The sequence below is a fragment of the Schistocerca gregaria genome, chromosome 9 (genome assembly GCF_023897955.1).
Source record: "Schistocerca gregaria isolate iqSchGreg1 chromosome 9, iqSchGreg1.2, whole genome shotgun sequence".
NCBI classification, from domain to species: Eukaryota; Metazoa; Arthropoda; class Insecta; order Orthoptera; family Acrididae; genus Schistocerca; species Schistocerca gregaria.
The window spans coordinates 26,509,979-26,531,248 of NC_064928.1; the positions used below are offsets into that span (position 1 = coordinate 26,509,979).

The following is a 21,270-nucleotide window of genomic DNA, read 5'->3' on the forward strand; positions in this document are numbered from 1 at the left end:
TGGAGAGTTTGTACAGGAATGTGCTTCAGAGGTAGAATGTCTGTAACAGCGTTGGTGGTCGCTACATCAGTCTGTAGTTGTAATGAGTCAGTAGTGTTCTGTACATACAGATGCTGGATTCCTTTTTGTTCTGGAATGTGATGTGTGCTAATACACGTAAAAGTGTTTAAGTGAGAAATGAATATTTCGTTTATGTTTCCTTTCAAACTGTTGCCTAATAATCACACTGCGTTAGGTCCAATTCAGTTCTTCAAGATGAAGTGGATAGTTAAGTATCTGAGTTGAAACCATCGTAGAATGGAAACGGTATGTTTCCAGGCATGGGTTCCTATTCAAAAAACTATGTACTCACTCCCCTCTACAAGTCATACAAGGCTGTAACGGGAATTTCCGAACACCCTGTACATGAAAGTGAAACGAGCAATATTTCCTTACACCAGTTACGTAATATTTGCTAAATTATCAATTCCATGAAAAGTGTACTTGAGAGTAGTCAACACTAAATAACGCTACTGATCGAAATGTGAATGTCTTTCTTAATATACAGATGGTCATTACTGAATCACAGATATATTTCGTACGCAAATAATAATAAATGCACAACAGTAACATACTTTCCACTAAATGGAAAGATATACAATAGGTTCTAAATGACAGAAACAAACTTAATTCAGTACTCCATCACAAATTAAACTAAGTCGGCAACTTACCGTCACCTGTTTTTCCCCACCCGCTGACCAAGGCAGTTTTTCCTACGAAGGTTTCATTGACCTCGCTGAAGGAAGGTAACGTCATCAGCGCAATGAAACCTTCAGGACAAAACGTTAAATTATATATAATGACAACATTTTATGTTTGGATTCTCCAAATCTAGAAAGCAGTACTATCTAACAAAGGACATAGATTGAAATAACACACCATTGCAATCCTTATGTTACCTTGACAACAAGTCCTGACTAGCATATTATGAGGTGGCAACAGAGGCCGTTACCAGTATAATAGTGGCTACGCCTTGAAAGCAGTCACCAACTCTTTCGCGAAAGTGTCCTTAGAAGGATCCATTATTACTAAGTGATGAATATTGGACCATGCTACATCGACCAATGTACCTTCCCCTGTCAGGTCACACTTTCATCTGACGTATAATTATGTATTCCTTTGTCTCTTCCCTTTCATCCCCTTAGTAGTATAGGAAGATAACTATTTATTGATACATAGTCAACTTGGATTTAGGAGACGTCGTTCTCGAGAAATAGAGTTAGCTGTATACACAGACGAAATGTTGAGTGCTATCGGCAAGGGGTTTCAAATTAATGCCGTATTTCTAGACATACAGGCGGCCTTTGACACGCTGTTTCACAAGTGGCTTGTAATCAAATAGCGTGCTTATGAAATATCGTCTCAGTTAAGCGACTGAATTCGTGATTTCTTGTGAGAGAGGTCACAGTTTGTAGTAACTGACGGAAAGTCATCGAGATATCACAAGGTGGAGGGGCTGTCTAAGTTTTTTTCCAGATAATATTGTCCTTTATCGTCTAGTAAAATTAAAAGATCGAAACAAATTGCAAAACTGTGTGTTGTTCTTGTCTTCAGTCGAATGACTGATTTGATGCAGCTCTCCATGCTATTCTATCCCTTGCAAACTTCTTTACCTCCAAGTACCTACTGCAACCTACATACTTCGGAATCTGCTTAGTCTATTCATCTCTTAGCCTCCCTCTTCGATTTTTATCCTCCATGCTGCCTTCCAATACGAAATTGGTGATCCTTTGATGCCTCAGAACGTGTCCTACCAACCGATCCCTTCTAGTCAAGTTGTACCACAAATTCCTCTTCTCCCCAGTGCTATTCAGTGCCTCTTCATTAGTTATGTGAGCTACCCTTTAATATTTAGCATTCTTTCAAAAGTTTCTATTCTCTTCTAGTCTAAACTATTTACCATCCATGTCTCAATTCCATACATGGCTATATTCAATACAAATACTTTCAGAAAGGACTTCCTGACACTTAGATCTATAGTCTATGTTAGCCAATTTCTCTTCTTCAGAAACTCTTCCCATGTCATTGGCAGTTTGCCTTTTATTTCCTGTCTACTTCGACCATCATCAGTTACTTTCCACCCCAAATAGCAAAACTCATGTACTACATTACGTGTCTCATTTCCTAATCTAAATCCTTCAGCATCAACCGATTTAATTCGACAAATTCCATTGTTCTCGTTTTCCTTTTGTTGGTGTTCATATCATATCCTCCTTCCAAGACACTGTCCATTCCGTTCCATTGCCCTTCCCGGCCCCTTACTGTCTCTGAGAGAACTAAAATCTTATTGGCATCCTTCAAAGTTTTAATTTCTTCTCGATGGCTGGCAACTGTGGCTGAGTGGTTCTAGTCACTTCAAGCCCGGAACTGCGCTGCTGCTACAGTCGCAGGTTCGAATCCTGCCTCGGACATGGATGTGTGTGATATCCTTAGGTTAGTTAGGTTTAAGTAGTTCTAAGTCTAGGGGACTGATGACCTCAGATGTTAAGTCCCATAGTGCTCAGAGCCATTGGAACCAATTTCTTCTCTGTGGATTTTAATTAATATTCTAAATTTTTCTTTTGTTCCCTTTACTGATTGCTCAATATATGGATCAAATAACATCCGGGATAGGCTGAAACCCTTTCTCACTCCCTTATTAACCACAGTTTTCCTTTAATGCCCCTCGACTCTTACAATTGCCAGCTGGTTTCTGTACAAATTGTTAGTAGCTTTTCGCTCCCTGTATTTCACCCCTGCCATCAGCTGCAATAATACTACAGCTCATGTAAACTGATAATTCCAACATTTTTATTAATCTCTGTGTTCTTGTTGTGGGGATTGAGATTATTTTTAGTCTTCTCATTCATGGGAATGGGTAAATCTGATAACTCTAGATTTTGTACAAGACATTTGTAAAATTACTGTTACATAAGCACCATTAAAGTTAATAAAATTATCATTTTCAATTACAGTAATTTGTAAATCTTGAATAGGCTAAAAAATGGAACATGTACAGAATAATTTGGTCTACCAAACGCTGTATATAGTTGATTGAAGAACTGATATTTGTTTCTGTGAGCAAGCGTGCAGGTTGAGTGCACAGGGAGATAATTTAATAAGAAAACCCAATGCACCCATAAAATAAATCTAAAAATTAAAAGAATGAAAATTAAAATAAAAAATTATTCAAACAATAAGCTCTAGATCTGATCCCAATTCCTTTATACTTCAGTTTAATATTACTTGCTTCAAAAAATTGAAAGTCCCAGTGAGTTTTTATTTTATGAAACCTGTCTGGCAAAATAATTTTAAATTTATTACCAAGCCCCATACAAATTTTCTCTTCTTTTTAAACATTCACACCTTGTAATCTAATACAATTTATTTATTTACTTCTAGATCGCCAATAGTGTTAAGGAAATTAGAGTTCCTTGTATTATTTAGCTTCTTCAGTAGCGTATCCATAATATAAAAAGTATTAATATTAAAAATTGGCACTCGAATGTCTATGCTGACCATCATATGTTAAATTTCTCTTGCATTGTGTGATTGTGTTAACAACTGTACATTTCGGAATTTTATCATTAAAAGTAGCAACTAATTTCAGTGCAGTTTTTTGTATGGCTAGCATATTCGTTCTTCTAGGCATATTTACAAAAAAAGGGCAATTTTCAATAAAACTGAAGGAATTTACATTGACATCGTCATTCAATTGAGTGACACTCTTAAAATCGAGGAAAGTATCATGTGGTATCAGATAATTGTTTGGTGGATCAAGATTCCACAATTCTTGAGGATTCACTTCATTTCTTCCCTTTTTCACATAGATATTTTGTAATTTATCATGACTGAATAAAGAGGAAACTGTTAGGTGATTACTTTTTCGATTAGTTTGGAAAACAATGAAAATAAAGCATATCATATACAGCAGAATTATAATAATTAGTAAAATCTAGTTCAAAATCTCTTTTTCTCTCTAATCTGGCTATGTCAACTGTTTGTAAAAATAAAGAAATGTGAATATTCTGGTTCATACTTTACAACACGAACACGAATTTCCATAGATTTCACAACATTTTACCTTTTTTGGTTTGTGTATCTTTTATTTCAATTCCAATGCCATTGTTATCAGCCCATATAAAAATAGCATCTCCAGCACATGAAACCTAAGTAAAAATTACTGTTAACTCTCCTTCCCATTCACCTTCTTCATAATCCTTTAAAAATTACTGTTAACTCCCCTTCCAATGCAACTTATTTATAATATAATTCCAGCAAATAAATCTAGTGGACAAAGTACTTAATTTTTCTTTCTTTTAATCTTATATGATTAAGGATATGACATTCCATAGTTAAATCACTGGCTATCGTCAAAGCTAATCTCATACAGACAGATAAAGAAACGAATGGATATTACATTCTAGACAAAATATTGTTTCCTTTCTTTATACTGGTGACCTCGCACAACTTTGGCACATTGTTATCAACAAATTTTTATTGGGTTTTGCAACATATGAGGGGTAACCTATACCATAAACCACAATAACACTAATTCCGAAATGTTTTGTATGTGGGGTGCTCAACTACATGGTTATCAGCGCCAATAGAAAGGCCCAATGTGTTCACAGTCCTATTTTCTTCTAGAATTGTGCATGGTTGGGATGAACCAATCCATTTTCCACATTAATATTAATTTCTTTGCTTTTGTTGGGGAGATTCAGATTATTTGTAGGCTTCTCATTGACTGGGAATGAGTAAAACAGATAACTTTCGATTTTGTTAATGATTTATCAAGGAAAAAATTTATTACGCCATTTCTAAAATTACTGTTACATAATTAGCATTAAACTCAATCAGATTATCATTGTCATCAGTTATGGTAATTTCATAAATTCTGAATAGGTCCCAAAATTAGAATGTATACAGGATAACGTGACTCATGAATTACTGATCCACCAAATGCTGCATTAGAATTAGAAATGGGAAGCTATCCTCAGCATGCTTCAGCTGGCACTGGCTTAGGCATGGATAACAATCGTTGGGGAGTGTAAAAATATTAATCATTATAAATTGTTTATCTGTATAAAAGAACAACTTTATAATTGATTATATATGGCTACCAAATGGCAAAACTAAACCAAAATCAATTAAAATTAAATTAAACGATGAAAGGCTATGTAGTATTGAACCATTTGTAACTGATGTTCAAGGAAAAAAGAAAAAGAGAAAGAAAGAGAAAAAAACTGGTGTAAATTTACTCACTGCATTAGGTATTCCTGTAGTGAAAAAGATTATTGAATATGTAACAAAAAAGAAAGAAGGAAAAAGACTAACACAACACAAAGCTAGATTTCTTCCATTGGTATTAGCAGCATTACCTTATTTTGCAATAATTGGTTCCCTTCCTGGTGGTTCTGCAGGAATTTCAAATGCAATAATAAACAAGAGAAAAGTTGATAGAGTGTTGGAAGAACAGAAAAGACATAATGAAGTAAAGGAAAAGAAATACACTGGTGATAGAAAAAAATTTCAAAGAGCAGTTGATTTCTATGCTAATGCATTAGCAATTTCAATATCGAAAAATTAGTTAAACATTTAAAAAATAAGTATTTTGTTGACACTTTCATGATTGATGAATTAACAAGTATACCAGATAAATACAAGTTTAACAATATTTTGAATTTAATAAATAGACATTTTTACATATAAGATCAATAACGATTTATATCTTAAATAATTACATACAAAACTTAATAATGAATTAATTTCAAATTTTAAAGATTTTCACCCCTCATGAACCATGGACCTTGCCGTTGGTGGGAAGGCTTGTGTGCCTGAGCGATACAGAGAGCCGTACCATAGGTACAACCACAACGGAGGAGTATCTGTTGAGAGGACAGAAACATGTCTGGTTCCTGAAGAGGGGCAGCAGCCTTTTCAGTAGTTGCCAGGGCAACAGTCTGAATGATTGACTGATCTGGCCTTGTAACAATAACCAAAACGGCCTTGCAGTGCTGGTACTGCGAACGGCTGAAAGCAAGAGGAAACTACGGCCATAATTTTTCCTAAGGGCATACAGCTTTACTGTATGATTAAATGATGATGGCGTCCTCTTGGGTACAATATTCTGGAGGTAAAACAGTCCCCCATTCGGATCTTCGGGCGTAGACTACTGAAGAGGATGTCGTTATCAGAAGAAAAAAAAAAGTTGTACTACGGATCGTACTGTGGAATGTCAGACCACGTAATCAGGCAGGTAGGTTAGAAAATTTACAAAGGGAAATGGATAGGTTAAAGTTAGATATAGTGGGAATTAGTGAAGTTCGGTGGCAGGAAGAACAAGACTTCTGGTCAGGTGAATACAGGGTTATAAACACAAAATCAAATAGGGGTAATGCCGGAGTAGGTTTAATAATGAATAGGAAAATAGGAATGCGGGTAAAATACTACAAACAGCACAGTGAACACATTATCGTGGCCAAGATAGATACGAAGCCCACACCCACTACAATAGTACAAGTTTATATGTCAACTAGCTCTGCAGATGACGAAGAAATTGAAGAAATGTATGATGAAATAAATGAAATTATTCAGATAGTGAAGGGAGATGAAATTTTAATACTCATGGGTGACTGGAATTCGAGTGTAGGAAAAGAGAGAGAAGGAAACGTAGTAGATGGATATAGATTTCGGCTAAGAAATGAAAGAGGAAGGCGTCTAGTAGAATTTTGCACACAGCAAAACTTAATCATAGCTAACAGTTGGTTTAAGTATCATGAAAGAAACTTCCTGGCAGATTAAAACTGTGTGCCTGACCGAGACTCGAACTCGGGACCTTTGCCTTTCGCGGGCAAGCGCTCTACCATCTGAGCTACCGAAGCACGACTCACGCCTGGTCCTCACAGCTTCTGCCAGTATCTCGTCTCCTACCTTCCAAACTTTACAGAAGCTCTTCTGCGAACCTTGCAGAACTAGCACTCCTGAAAGAAAGGATATTGCGGAGACATGGCTTAGCCACAGCCTGGGGGATGTTTCCAGAATGAGATTTTCACTCTGCAGCGGAGTGTGCGCTGATATGAAACTTCCTGGCAGATTAAAACTGTGTGCCCGACCGAGACTCGAACTCGGGACCTTTGCCTTTCGCGGGCAAGCGCTCTACCATCCCGAGTTCGAGTCTCGGTCGGGCATCTGAGCTCTTGATATTCGTACAAGTGGTTCACTTATCTCCAAAGGTCTCTTTAATTTTCCTGTAGGCAGTATCTATCTTACCCCTAGTGAGATCAGCCTCTACATCGTTACATTCGTCCTCTAGCCATCCCTGCTTAGCCATTGTGCACTTCCTGTCGATCTCAATTTTGAGACGTTTGTATTCCTTTTTGCCTGCCTCATTTAATGCACTTTTATATTTTCTCCTTTCATCTATTAAATTCAATATTTCTTCTGTTACCCAAGGATTTCTACTAGCCCTCGTCTTTTTACCTACCTGATCCTCTGCTGCCTTCACTTCTTTATCCCTCAAAGCTATCAATTTTGCTTCTACTGTATTTCTTTCCCCCCATCCTGTCAATTGTTCCCTTATGCTCTCCCTCAAACTCTGTACAACCTCTGGTTCTTTCAGTTTATACAGGTCCCATCTCCTTAAGTTCTCACCTTTTTTGCAGTTTCTTCAGTTTTAATCTACAGGTCATAACGAATAGATTGTGGTCAGAGTCCACATCTGCCCCTGGAAATGTCTTACAATTTAAAACCTGGTTCCTAAATCTCTGTCTTACCATTATATAATCTATCTGATACCTTTTAGTATCTCCAGGTTTCTTCCATGTATACAACCTTGTTTCATGATTCTTAAAGTAAGTGTTAGCTATGATTAAGTTGTGCTCTGTGCAGAATTCTACCAGGCTGCTTCCTCTTTCATTTCTTAGCCCCAATCCATATTCTTTCCCTTTTCCTACTACCGGATTCCAGTCACCCATGACTATTAAATTTTCGTCATCCTTCACTATCTGAATAATTTCTTCTATTTCATCATACATTTCTTCAATTTCTTCATCATATGCAGAGGTACTGCGACGGTATGTGTGCATCTGCATTACGTTGCCACTTACAGGCCATTCTGCACGTTGTTTGTAGCATTCTTACCAACTTACAAGATAACAGATGGAAATTTCGATTTGTTATTACAAATTGAAGATTTTCATTTGACTCACCTTCGTATCTTCTAGTTCACTCAAGTGACCCATTTACTACTACTGAGCATACAAGAGAAAAGCATCACAATATTTATGGAAAACTAAGGTTAAGCGATTTGCTTCCCCCTTCAATTTCAAATATCGTTTTGTTGATTTAATTTTTTATATATTTTGGCGGGTGGGGTGGGTTTGATCATTAAACAACACTGTAGCGCACTGAATGTACCCACATTCTATTTTTTACTCGTGTGCCAGGTTTTTTGGCACCGACCTGTCACACAATTTATCCAACAGCAAGTGCATAGTGACAGTATTGTGCATCAAGTATCGCGGTATCTGCGGAAACTGGCTGTTGAGCTCCGTAATCTTGTGAGCAACGGTTCTCCCGGATATTTTGCCACACCAGTTGAACCAGGTGATCACTGATGAAGAACTGTTACCTACTGTGCTCTTCATCATGGATATTTTGACTACGGTACCTTTCATAAAAAAACCTACACCAGTGATGCATCATGTGCTCACGCTGTTCTGCCCATAGACCTGACAAAGCTGACAATGAATTTCGATGAGCGCTAAGTTTTGTGCGTTAAACAACAAGAACAGTATCACTGACCGAACCTTGAGGATGTCTGGAGGGCGAACAGGAATGGCATTTAATTAACATAAGACTCTGTTGCATCCTAAGAGATGTGTGATCCATAGATATGACTACTCTGCACAGATTACAGTTGTTAACAGTAAGAACACCTCATGGTACAGACAGCGAACTTTTGTCGCTTTTTAACACTCGACCATCTATTTGTGACAGGAAGCAACTGGGATGTGAAACAAGAGTTGATTTCATTTCGCAAATTCAGTGGGTATAGAATACTATTTGAGGCAAAACTGTTCGACCACCACATTTTCCCAAGTCATTATATCTGTGTTACAGGCAAACATCGATTTTTAATGATTTGCAGAGAATATGTTACATATAGGTTCCAATATTGCATGGTGAATGATATATGATATACAGCTTTGAACAGAAATTGCCAACATGATAGGTGGGCCAGTCTGTAGACTTATTTTTGGATGCCAGTAATGTAAACATAGTTAACAAAATTGTCGATATTTCAACCAATTTAAATACTTAAACGTATTTATCATATTATAGTTGGGATACTTCGGAGAACAGGCTTGATGGAGTTACATTGTAATGGTAATTTTAGGCTGTGACTGGAGGAGGTGAGAGACATGTATGATGCAGTTTTTCATAAATAACTCTGTTCGTTTGGCTAGTTTCAACCACAAGTCAGGTGGGATACTACAGTGGAGTTTGCTCTTTTTATTTTAATGGTGACTAAAATTCTAGGCTATGACAGAAGGAGATTAGAGAGATGTGGTATACTATGCAAACAATTCAATGTAAATTTTATGGACATGGTGTGACTTCTGTGCATTATTTTAATATTCTACTTTAATTGTTTGGAAAAAAACGAAAGTGACAGGTGTAAAGTACACAATTGGCCTGTAGGTAAGTTATGTCAGATGGCACCAGATTAAATCCATAACTAATGAATACCTTTGAATTTCATGTGGAGGTTTGGTTTGGTTTGGTTGTTTGGGGGAGGGGACCAAACCGTGAGGTCTTCGGTCCCATAGGATTAGGGAACGATGAGGAAGGAAATCGGACATGTTCTTTCAAAGGAACCATCCCAGCATTTGCCTGGAGTGATTAAGAGAAATCACAATGTCGAGGAACTGAACCATCATCCTCCCAAATGCGAGTCCAGTGGATGTGGAGGTTACGCAATTTTTAATAGATGGTTGGCACCATCTTTGCACATCATTTTAATACTACATTCCGATTTGTTGGGAAAAAGAGGGGGAGTGCGTAAAAAGCAGACAGTTCATTTGTTGCCACCACCTTGTATATTTAAAACTGTACTATGATTTGTTAGAGATATGGGGGTGGGGGGAGACACTGTTAATTCCTAACCAACACAATTGACCTGTTATTTCCTTACTGAACTGCTGTTTCATTTTTCAGTACTGCACTAGGCTTGACTGGAGATAAGCAGGAGGGACTTTTAATTTTCCATTAACACAATTCGGGTATTTCCACTATCTTGGAATTTTAATATTGTACTACGTCTGAGTAGAGGTAAGAAGTACTGCACTGTGATTCGTTGCCGAAGGGGGGAGGATTTTTAATACTGCATTATAACTGGGTGGAGTAAGAGGTCCTGCATTATGAGGGATTGGAGATATGGTGTGGAGGACATGGATTTTAATTGCCCACTAACATAATTGCGCTATTTCTGCAACCCTGTATTTTTGTTTTTCCCCTGCATATTTAATACTGCGCTATAACTACATCTATATCTATACCCTACAGAACACAGTGAGGCGCATGGTAGAGGGAATGTCTCATTGTTCCAGTTATTACGGTTTGTTCGTGTTCCACATATGGAGAGCAGGAAGAATGATTGTTTGATTGCAACTGTGCGGGCAGTAATTGTTCTAATACTGTCCTCACAATTCCTATGTGAGCGATACATAGGGGGTTATAGTATGTACGCAGAGTAATCATTTAAAGCCGGTTTTTGAATCTTTGTTAACAGACATTCTCAGGACAGTCTATCTCCAAGAGTATTCCAGTTCATTTCCTTCAGTATATCTCTCCAACAGGTTAAACAAACCTGTGACCATTTCTGCAGCCCTTCTCTGTACACGTGCAATATCCTTTGTTAGTCCTATACGGTGCTGGTTCTACATTCTTGAGCAATATTCTAGAACCAGTCACACGAGTGATTGCTTGTACTTCCCCCATATTATACCAATAAACCGAAATCTACCACTTGCTTTATCCACGACTGAACCTATGTGATCATTCGATTTCATATCCCTGTAAAGAGTTACATCCAGGTATTTATTTGAGTTGGCCTATTCTAATAGTCACTCATTGATCTTATAGTCATTGGCTACTACATTTTTCGTGTTATGAAATGAACACTTTACGTTTTTAAAAATTAAATCACATTGTCAATCTGTACCACTTTGACACCTTATCAAGATCTCACTGAATATTTACGAAGTTTCTTTTAATCATTATTTTATGTTACACTGAAGCACCTAGGCAACTGGTATAAGCAGGCATATTCAAATACAGAGATATGCAAACTGGCAGAATACGGCTCTGCCGTCGGAAATGCCTATATAAGAAAACAAGTACCTGGCGCAGTTGTATGACCAGTAACTGCTTCTACAATGGCAGATTATCAAGATTCAATTGTTTGAAACTGGTGTTATAGTCAGCGCACGAGCTATGGGACACAGCATCTTCAAGGTAGCGATGAAGTGGGGATTTTCCCATAAGAACATTTCACGAGTTTTCGGTGAATATCAGGAATCCGGTAAAACATCGTATCTCAGACATTGTTACGGCCGGAAAAAGATCCTGCAAGAACGGTAACAACGATGTCTCAAGAGAATGGTTCAACGTGACAGAAGTACAACCCTTGCGCAAATAGCTGCAAATTTCAATGCGTCAACAAGTGTCAGCGTGCAAACCGTTCAACGACACGTCATCAATGTGGGCTTTTGGAGCCAAAGGCCCACTTGTGTACCCTGGATGACTAGCTTTACACCTTGCCTGGACCTGTCAACACCGGCATTGGACTGTTGATGACTGGAAACGCGTTGCCTGGTCGGACGAGTCTAGTTTCAAATTGGTATGCAGACAACCTCACGAATCCCTGGACCCTGCATGTCAGCTGGGGACTGTTCAAGCTGGTGGAGGCTCTGTAATGGTGTGGTGTGTGTGCAGTTGGAGTGATATGGGACCCCAGATACCTCTAGATACAACTCTGACACTCTGATGGGTGACATGTACGTAAGCATCCAGTTTCTTTGGGTCTTCAGTGTAGATAACTGCATCAACTTCAAAAAAATTGATTTTACTATTGATATAGTCTGCGAGGCCATTAGTGTATAATATGAAACGCAAGGGTTCAAACGCACTTCCCTTGGCACTCCCAAAGTTGCTTCTACATCTGACAGAGAGTCTCCATCGAAGATAACAAGTTGTGTCCACCCCCCCACAAAGTCTCAACGCAGTCATAAATTTCACTTGATGCAACATATTATCTTTCTTTTGGCAATAAGCGTAGGTGTGGTACTGAGTCAAATGCATGTCAGAAATCAAGAAATAGAGTATCTACCAGACTGCCTTCCTCCAAAGCGAGGAAGGTTCGAGATGGCTTTCACATAATCGATGTTTCCGAAGTCCATGCTGGTTGGCAATGAGGTGGTCATTCTGTTCAAGATATCTCCTTACGTTTAAGTTCAGAATATGTTCTAGGATTCTACAACAAATCTATGTCAATGACACTGGACGGTAGTTTTGTCGATCACTTCTACTACCCTCGTTTTAGACAACTGCGACCTGTGCCTCTTTTCGTGAATGGGGCATGGTTTTTTGTTCAACGGATCTGTGATAGGTTATAGTCAGATGAGGGGCCAACTTAGGTGAAAATTCAGTGTAGAATCTGACAGGGATTTCATCCAGCCATGGAGATTTGTTCAGTTTTATCCTTTTCAGCAGTTTCTCAACACAACTGACACTAATACTTACTTCATTCATCTTCTCAGTGGTATGAGGACTAAACTGGGAAAACTCTCCTGGCTTTTCCTTGTAGAAGAACACTTTATAACGAAGTTAAACATTTCAGCTTTTGATTTGCTACCTTTAATTTCAGTTCCTTCCCATTCTTTAGGGATTTGGCACTAACTTTCTTGTCATGGACAGTCTTTACAGATGACCAGAATTTCCTTGCGTTCTTCGAAAGATGACTTGACAATATTCTGCTACCGTAGTCACTATAGGTATCACATATTGCTCTCTTGAGAGCCAAATGTATTTCACTGAGCATCTCTCGATCTATAGCCCTACGCTTTGTTTTACACCCATTACACAGTAATATATATATTTTTAGAATTTCCTTTAAAATGACTGTATACCAGGGAAGGTAGTTCCCAATATGAACTGTTCTACTGTTTACATGTATATCCAGTACATGTTCCACTATTCGTTTCAACTTTAGCCAGAGTTCCTCTGTGGTGTTAATGCCTTGTGCTGAAAGTTTGAAGTTCCTGATTGAGATATGACGTTATTGATTTTTTTATGTAGTTTGCAGAACGTGTATATCTTACTACATGTTTTAGTTGTCCTTTGTACTTCGGTAATTACTGTTGGCACAACTGTGTCATGGTTACTGATACCATTTTCGATGTGTTCACCCTCAAAGCTGTCATGTCTATTTGTTGCCATTAGATCCAATATATTTCCATCATGAGTGAGGCTACTAATTATCTGTTGTAGGCAGATTTCAGAGAAGGCATTTGGTAATCACGCCCACAACTAACAAAACTGTCATTGGATGATTAAAGTCTCTGTGGTTGATGACAGTGTGATTGGTGAACGTACGTGCACGTGAACTGAGGTTCTCTTTAAAGTTTTTGGTCATATCAGGAGATGAATCTGGTGGGCGACAGAAGAATCCAATTATCACTTTATGACCACACTTGACACTGAGCGTTCTCCAAACGATATCACATGCAGCTCCAATTTTTACCTCAGTGGATATGAGTTTCTTGTCTACTACAACAAATACACCGCCTTTGTTTCCCATTTACCTATCCTTACGCATTTAAATTTTCCCCAAAAGTCTCACTGCTATAAATTTCAAGTTTCAAACAGCTTTCTGTACCTAGTATTATGAGAGATTTACTGGTTTTCATGGGCACTTGAAGCTCTGGTACTTTGTTGCGAATGCTTCAGCAGTTGATCATTAGTATTTTAATACTCTGACTTGTGGGTGACATTTATTTGAATCTTACACTGATATTTATCTGTTTCCTGCAGCTGTCATTAGCTGAATTGGATGGAGCCTAATCTATAAAGCCTTGTGTGCAGGTCATACATAGTCAGCTACCTGAGAAGCAGACTCTGATGTGTAGTGCACACCATACCCGTTCAGGGGGACCCTACAGTTCTGAACCCTTTGGCGCAAGTCCAGAAAGTCTCAGCCTATCTTTTCACAGAACTGTCGAAGTCTCTGATTCAGTCCTTCCATTCTGCTCGCTACCAAAGTGCCACGATCAGTTCTGCAGACAATGGTGGAAATTGTGAGCTTCGCTGAAAGTCCAGGCACAAGGTTGGACTTCTCTACATTCTCTGTCAATCGCTGGAGCGACCCAAGAATGGCCTCAGAGCCCAGACAACAGGCATCATTTATTGTAATGTGCGCCAACGTCTGCATTTGATTGTACCCTGTTCCCTCAGTAGCTGCTGGAATTCTCTTTTCAACGTGTTGAATGAGGCCAAGTGGCATACAGACTGCCCGCATCTCGTGGTCGTGCGGTAGCGTTCTCGCTTCCCGCGCCCGGGTTCCTGGGTTCGATTCTCGGCGGGGTCAGGGATTTTCTCTGCCTCGTGATGGCTGGGTATTGTGTGTTGTCCTTAGGTTAGTTAGATTTAAGTAGTTCTAAGTTCTAGGGGACTGATGACCATAGATGTTAAGTCCCATAGTGCTCAGAGCCATTTGCGCATACAGACTGAGTGCATCTGGCGTCCTTTCCTGTCCCTTGCTGCTGTCATTCGCTGTATGTTCGAGCTGTCATTAAAAGTCATTAAAAGAGTCATTAAAAGACCCTGCCCTTATGTGTTTGCCCTTTCCTGACACTGAATCAAATAGATTTCCCCAAAGCAGTTGAAGTGAGTCCCACTGACTATGATTCGTTGGAGATTAGGAAGTTCCCACTGATAAAGGTGATGTCATTGTTGATGTCAGTAGTTCAAGATCATTAATAATGAAATAAGGCCCACAACCGATTTCCACGTCAAGTAGGACGTCTGTGGAGGTTCTACCTGTGTCAAAATACCTATACTTACACTACCCCTGTAGCTGATTGGCTAGTTAGTTGGTTTAAGGGGCCAGAGGGACAAAACTGCTTGGCTATCAGTCCCCCTGCTGCTAGAACGTTGGTGACACTTGCACAAGTTGTCAGTGTGACAGCTGAGCGGAAGATGGGAAAACAACGAGAAATCAACGCATTTGGTTCAGAGCTATTTCCAGGGTAGCTCAAGTACACTTTGACTCTATAATTGAAACACTGGAATTATGTCATGCCACCTTGTCTGGTTCATGCTGTGAGAACCTATATATGAGGGAAAATGGAACCATTATGATCATCAATTGTATCCATTAGCTCACTGACAACAGTGCTTGGCGTCAACCATTGCAAACTGTAACAGCGAAAAGATTCGTCGCGGTTCAGCAAGTAACTCGTGAAAAGAGCTGCAAATTGTGAACAACTTTACAATTCAGCGCTACAAGTAGTGAACAACTTTGCAATTCATATCACTTCCTTGCTGTGGTGTAGAAAGTATCTTCCCAATCTTTGAAAATGCATCTAGCACACAAGAATCTTGTTATAGATTGGGAGAGGGGAGTGAGGGTATAGAATAATATTAGTGGATCTCAAAGGCACAGTGACAGGTCATCTGTGCTGGTGGTACACTCCAATTGCATCAAAGCCATGGAAACGATATTAGGTGCTTTCTTCTGTCTGTTATCTGGACGCTATATAGGTTGGAAGGGGAGGTATTATTGTTTGGTAGTTTTTACTTTGGATGAAGTACCGACATTTATTTGGTTTCACATCATCTGTCATCAGTGAAATATTATAAAACTTATTCTATCCTCATGGGAGTTCACTACTTGTGGAATGATCTGAGATATCTGCTGACATACACCCAGTCATGTTTAGGATTAGAAGAAACTTGCAGTGCAATATCACAGATCAGATGGTCTCAGGTGAGCCCACATCAAGGAGTGATACAGGTTTCAACAGCAACTGCTTGCTTACCTTCTGGAGAGGCCTAGCATATTACAATGGACAACACAGAGCAACACATTATTGAATGTAGCCCAGCAGCGACCATGATTTCACGGATAGAAATAAAATGTGCATACCTGTCGATTCTTCCATGATTTACAGTCTACAGATATGCACCCATGTCAGGTGTTACATTTATTCTGATGTCATCCAGTCTTCAGTCATTGTTGAACAATCAGATAATTTCGACAAAACAGCATAGAAATAACCTGAGTAAACAAAGAACTGAAAAAAAACGTAACTATGATAGTCACATTAACGTGAACACCTGACAAGATACTGCTGCTCTTTGAATCATGAACACACATTGTGAGCTGTGTGCCATGCTGCATTGCCCCGCTGGTAGGTGCCATAGGTCGAGGAAAAAGGAACTGCATGTAGTGGTGGACGTGGCTCCCAAGGATAGAAGCATGATTGTGTTGATCCATTGTTTCTTCCAGAATGTCGAGATCACGCAGTTAATGCCGCAAAACCTCTCCTGAGGCCATAACACTCTGTTCTCTGGCGCAGACCCTTCTGCCGATTGTTGCAAGGCGTTTACCTTTAGACGTTTCACGCTGTACAGCCCAACTGCCTGATGGAATACAAAGCGAGCTTCATCTGGAAAGGCTTCCTGTAGCCACTCACTGGACGTCCAGTGCCTGTCACCAATGAAGAGCAGGCAGCATGGCTGCATGAACCAGTAGTCTGCTGCAGAGACCCATATATATAGCAACATTCGCTGAACGGTTATTGAGGAGATGCTGTTGCTAGCCCCTTGGTTTATCTGGGTGGCCAGTTGCTCAGCACCATACATCTATTTGCCCATACACATCTCGGCAGTCATCGTTCGTATATGGTCCATGGTTCATAGCAGATGCCTTACTACGAGTTTTGGATAGCAGCATTAAGCCATGCATGTTGTACTTTACCAATGGCGGCATGTGGACAGTTAACAAAACTAGCCATTTGGGAAGCGCTCCCACTCTTGTCCCAAAAAGCAATGATCAAGCCCTTTTGGATGTCAGGCAAATCGCTCCGTTTTCCCATTATGACACCTGCACTATTTCAATCCCTCTCCCCATCCAACAATTTTTATATCCCCTCCACTGCTAATGTTGCCACCTGCTATCTGTGACTGGTTATTGTACTTACGTTGAACATAGGTGATGGCCACATTTCGCAGATGACTTTCGTTAATTACCACTCTCTCTCTCTCTCTCTCTCTCTCTCTCTCTCTGAATTTATCTATGTATCTATCAGTATGTATGTCGCTCTCTCTATGAAGTAAGAACGCTGTTCTACTTTTACACTACTTACTGCTGAGAGGAGCTTTCTCGGGCAGGAATATTACAGCCACATTATGACTCAAATACGCCTCCGTTGAGTAGTCCGGGTGGGCTACAGCCCAGTGGGCGGCAATGATCCAGGCTGTGGTCTCGTTCTTAGTCCGATGAACGGTTCCCAGGTGAATGATGAACTTGTCATGTCTGCAAGAATAAATCTATTTTCAATTGCAAAGCAGACAGGCGATGTAAATAATTTTCACTGATAGCTCATGGTAATCAATGCCACGGACATTGGAAGACATTAGAAGAAAACACAACTACTCTCTAGTAAAGCTGTATCAGGAGCCTTTTCGTCTATCTAAAGACGTCCACAAACAATACAATATCAACTAAGTTTATTTAACAATGTTCTCCTGAGTATAGTAACACAATATGTTAGTTGTGTAATGAGTGATTCATCTGTGGAATATTTCAGAAATGGTTTAAAAATGCTGAAGTTAAGCGACTACGTAAGGAAATGAAGAATAGCACTCAAATTCCTGCACAAAAACACTGTTGTTAGCATTCTCGAAAATTGTGGAAAAGTTAGTATAGAATCTGTATCTTATTTACCTGACTACAAATAATATAATGTCTATGACTCAGTTAGGATTACAAAATGATTACAAAATAGATTATGGAAATTTACACATTGTATTTGAAAGAAAACGACAAAGATTTTTGAGATACTACAATAGGCCTTCTTGTACAGAATGTCACTGTTGCTTTCATAGAGCACAACTTTGTGGATACCCTGCTTTCTTGCAAAACCACGGAGGGACGTGGCACAGTGTTAGCACACTGATCTCGCATTTGGGAGGACGATGGTTGAAACCCGTGTCTGGCCATCCTGAATTAGGTCTTCCATAATTTTCGTACTTCGCTTCAGGCAAAGGCTGGGATGGTTGCTTTGAAAGGGCACGGCCGACTTCCTTCCCCATTCTTCCTTAATCTAATGGGACCGATGACCTCGCTATTTAGTCCCTCTCCCCTGTCCCCACCCAATTCACCAAGCAGCCATACAAGATGGGGCAACACCTCATTCCGCTCGCCAGTGAAATATCTGCTCAAAGCAACCTTCAATAAATGTGTTATCTCCAGAAGTTTTCCAGATACATGGTCTGCAAAATCACCTGTTCTGGACCCATGAGATTTTTAACTCTGAGGATATCTAAAAGATCGTTATTTCTAGGGACACATTCAGTCTCCGTCTGTGCTGAAGGCCAGTATACAGGATCATGTTATTTTATGGATGCAGCATCTCATTGTCGTTTCTGGTGCTCGTATTGTACAAATTTTGTAAGTGGTGCTTAAAAATAATATCAACATTTGGCCTTTCTCACTTGTTTGACCTTTCCAGTCCACGTTCCATTCCATTCTGGTGCTCGTATTGAACAAATTTTGTAAGTGGTGCTAAAAATAATATCAACATTTGGCCCTTCTCACTTCTTTGACCTTTCCAGTCCACGTTCCATTCCTTATACATTACACATGGAAACATTTCTATAAGTTTTTCTTGCATTCACAGCGCCTGATTTTCACCTGGTAGCCGAAACTGGAACTAATTTTTATCCATGATAAATGGGCTCTCCATTAATGCATTATAGTATCTACCCTGTGATAATTACAGCCCACACTAGACCTCTGTAAGTAGCTGTAATTTTATTATAACCACTTAGTGTTAATTCAGTGGTCAATAAACTACTGGTTACTCGTAAATTTTATGGTCTTTCAAGGGCATTTGGCAAAGGAAATTACATAAGCTTGTAAGTAAATTAAAATAGTTTCAAGTAACAGGAATTATTGGAAAATGGTTGGTATCATATCTCTCTGACATGAAATGCAGTTTTTCATTAGGAATGAGTCTTGTATTAAGCTATCAGGCATTACAGAACTGAGAATTTATTACATGATACCATTACTTTTTTTAGTGTGTATCAATGAACTGTCATCACTGACATCCCATATGTCAAATTTGTTTTGTTTCCAGTTCATACAAAAATATCAATAAATTGCCAGTCGGTTAATGAAATGCTCATGGTTATTAACAAATAGCTTCTAGCCAATTCCTTGTTAAGAAACTAAAAAAAAACTGCGCCCTGCTCAGATTTGTACACTATCCCTGTAAACTTCTAAAATATGAGGACATGAAAAGAGTAGAGATCTACAGTGTTAAATTATTGGGACATAAGCTTAATAATAAGTTCAACTGAGAGGAACATAACATGAAACTCTTGAAACCCATTTACAAATTTTTATTTTCGATGCAGATGTTACCACATACAAATAATATAAAAATTAAAGAAAGGTTCCACAATTTGCTTAATTTCATTGCATAATGTAATCCAGGATCTTCTTTGGGTAACTTAACACACCAGGCATAATTTTTATGTGTCCAAAAACATGTAAGACGAATTATTAATTCTGTCAGCTAAGAATTTCCTACACAGACCTGTCCAACCAAGTGTGGATACTAACTACAGCTTCAAAATCTGTATATTTGTTAACAAAATTAGTCATAAATAACATACACTTTTTCATATCAAGTGATCGGTTTATGCAAATCGTAAAGGAAAAGAGAATACTCTTCTAAAGATTTAACATCAGTGGTTTTTTACAGAAAAATGAACATTTTTAAGGCATAAATAATATTTGAGAAATTATACATAAGAGTGGGCTGCAGAGATGCTCTCAAATGCCCATAGTCTGTTAGGAAATGAAATTTCAAACGAAGAAGAAATGACAAACAATAATAATTATGATAAATGAGATATAGATAACATAATTATTATTGAGAAAGCAAGAGTGAAATGTAATCTTGCTATTTCTGATGTTGTAACTAATGGGTTTGATGATCATATACAGGGGGCAAAGACATTTAACTCTTCAATTGTAACAAGACTGATGATGAAATTGATAATTAAGATAAATACAATGCTAATTGTGATGAATAAATTGATAGAATAGTTAATATCGAAATTATATATGAAGCAGTGAATGTTAATGATGTAGACAGTTGTAATGCAAATAGCTGGAGTAGTCAGATTGCTGATATAGAGCTCGATTTGCATCAAATTTTTGGCACTCAATAGGTCTTTAATCAGTAATGGAAATAATAAAGAGTGTGTCGAAAATATGGATAACGGAATTTGGGGTTTTTCTTTAGAAAAGCTTGTAGTGACAATAACAGAAACCGAAAAATCAAGACTTATAAAAAAACGAGTTTGTGAAATGATGCATCCAAATGGATGAGAAGAAAATAATAGATTTGGATAATGAAATGGGATCTGTATCTGGTAAATATTCTTCCAATAAAAACTGTGGAATGAGAGGGAAAATTATATGACAATTACCACATTACAAGCAGAAAAGAAGGCATCATGAAAAAGGTAGGTCACAAAATGGGTTTCAGTAAAACTCAAGATAATGTGTTTCATAATAGGAATGATAAAAATCACTATGACCCAAGGGGAACTCCTTATATTTACATTCAGACAGAAAACTGGGAGACTAATAGTTTGAAACATCCTGGTTGAAGAGTCTCTATAACTTCAGAAAAATTATGTGACAAAATGAAACATGACCATGACTGTAATGGCGGTTAAAATAAATGTAGTGCTGGGAGATATGGTAAAGTAGTGAAATAACAAAATGTTACTATTGTCGACTGGTATTGCAAACATAAAATTTATGCAAGAACGTCTAGTTATAGCGAATTTCAGTTAAAATTACATGTAGACAAAATTGTAAGAACTGGAGTGAAATTTGACTGACCAATAGAACTAATATTGACTAACCCCCAAAAAAATTAT

General features: G+C 38.5%; 2 protein-coding genes across 2 annotated transcripts in view; both read right to left on the reverse strand.

Annotated features, from left to right (window-relative positions):
- Window positions 1-21,270, reverse strand: part of LOC126291855 (brachyurin-like) — a 508,030-nt gene that overhangs the window by 421,681 nt on the left and 65,079 nt on the right. The gene's annotated exons all lie outside the window — the stretch shown is intronic.
- Window positions 1-21,270, reverse strand: part of LOC126291856 (serine protease 3-like) — a 79,566-nt gene that overhangs the window by 50,064 nt on the left and 8,232 nt on the right. The window contains exons 2-3 of the mRNA XM_049985578.1: window positions 17,451-17,620; window positions 711-809 (exon numbers count right to left, since the gene is read on the reverse strand). Coding sequence (XP_049841535.1) covers window positions 711-809; window positions 17,451-17,620 — 269 coding nt within the window. The remainder of the gene's footprint in view (window positions 1-710; window positions 810-17,450; window positions 17,621-21,270) is intronic.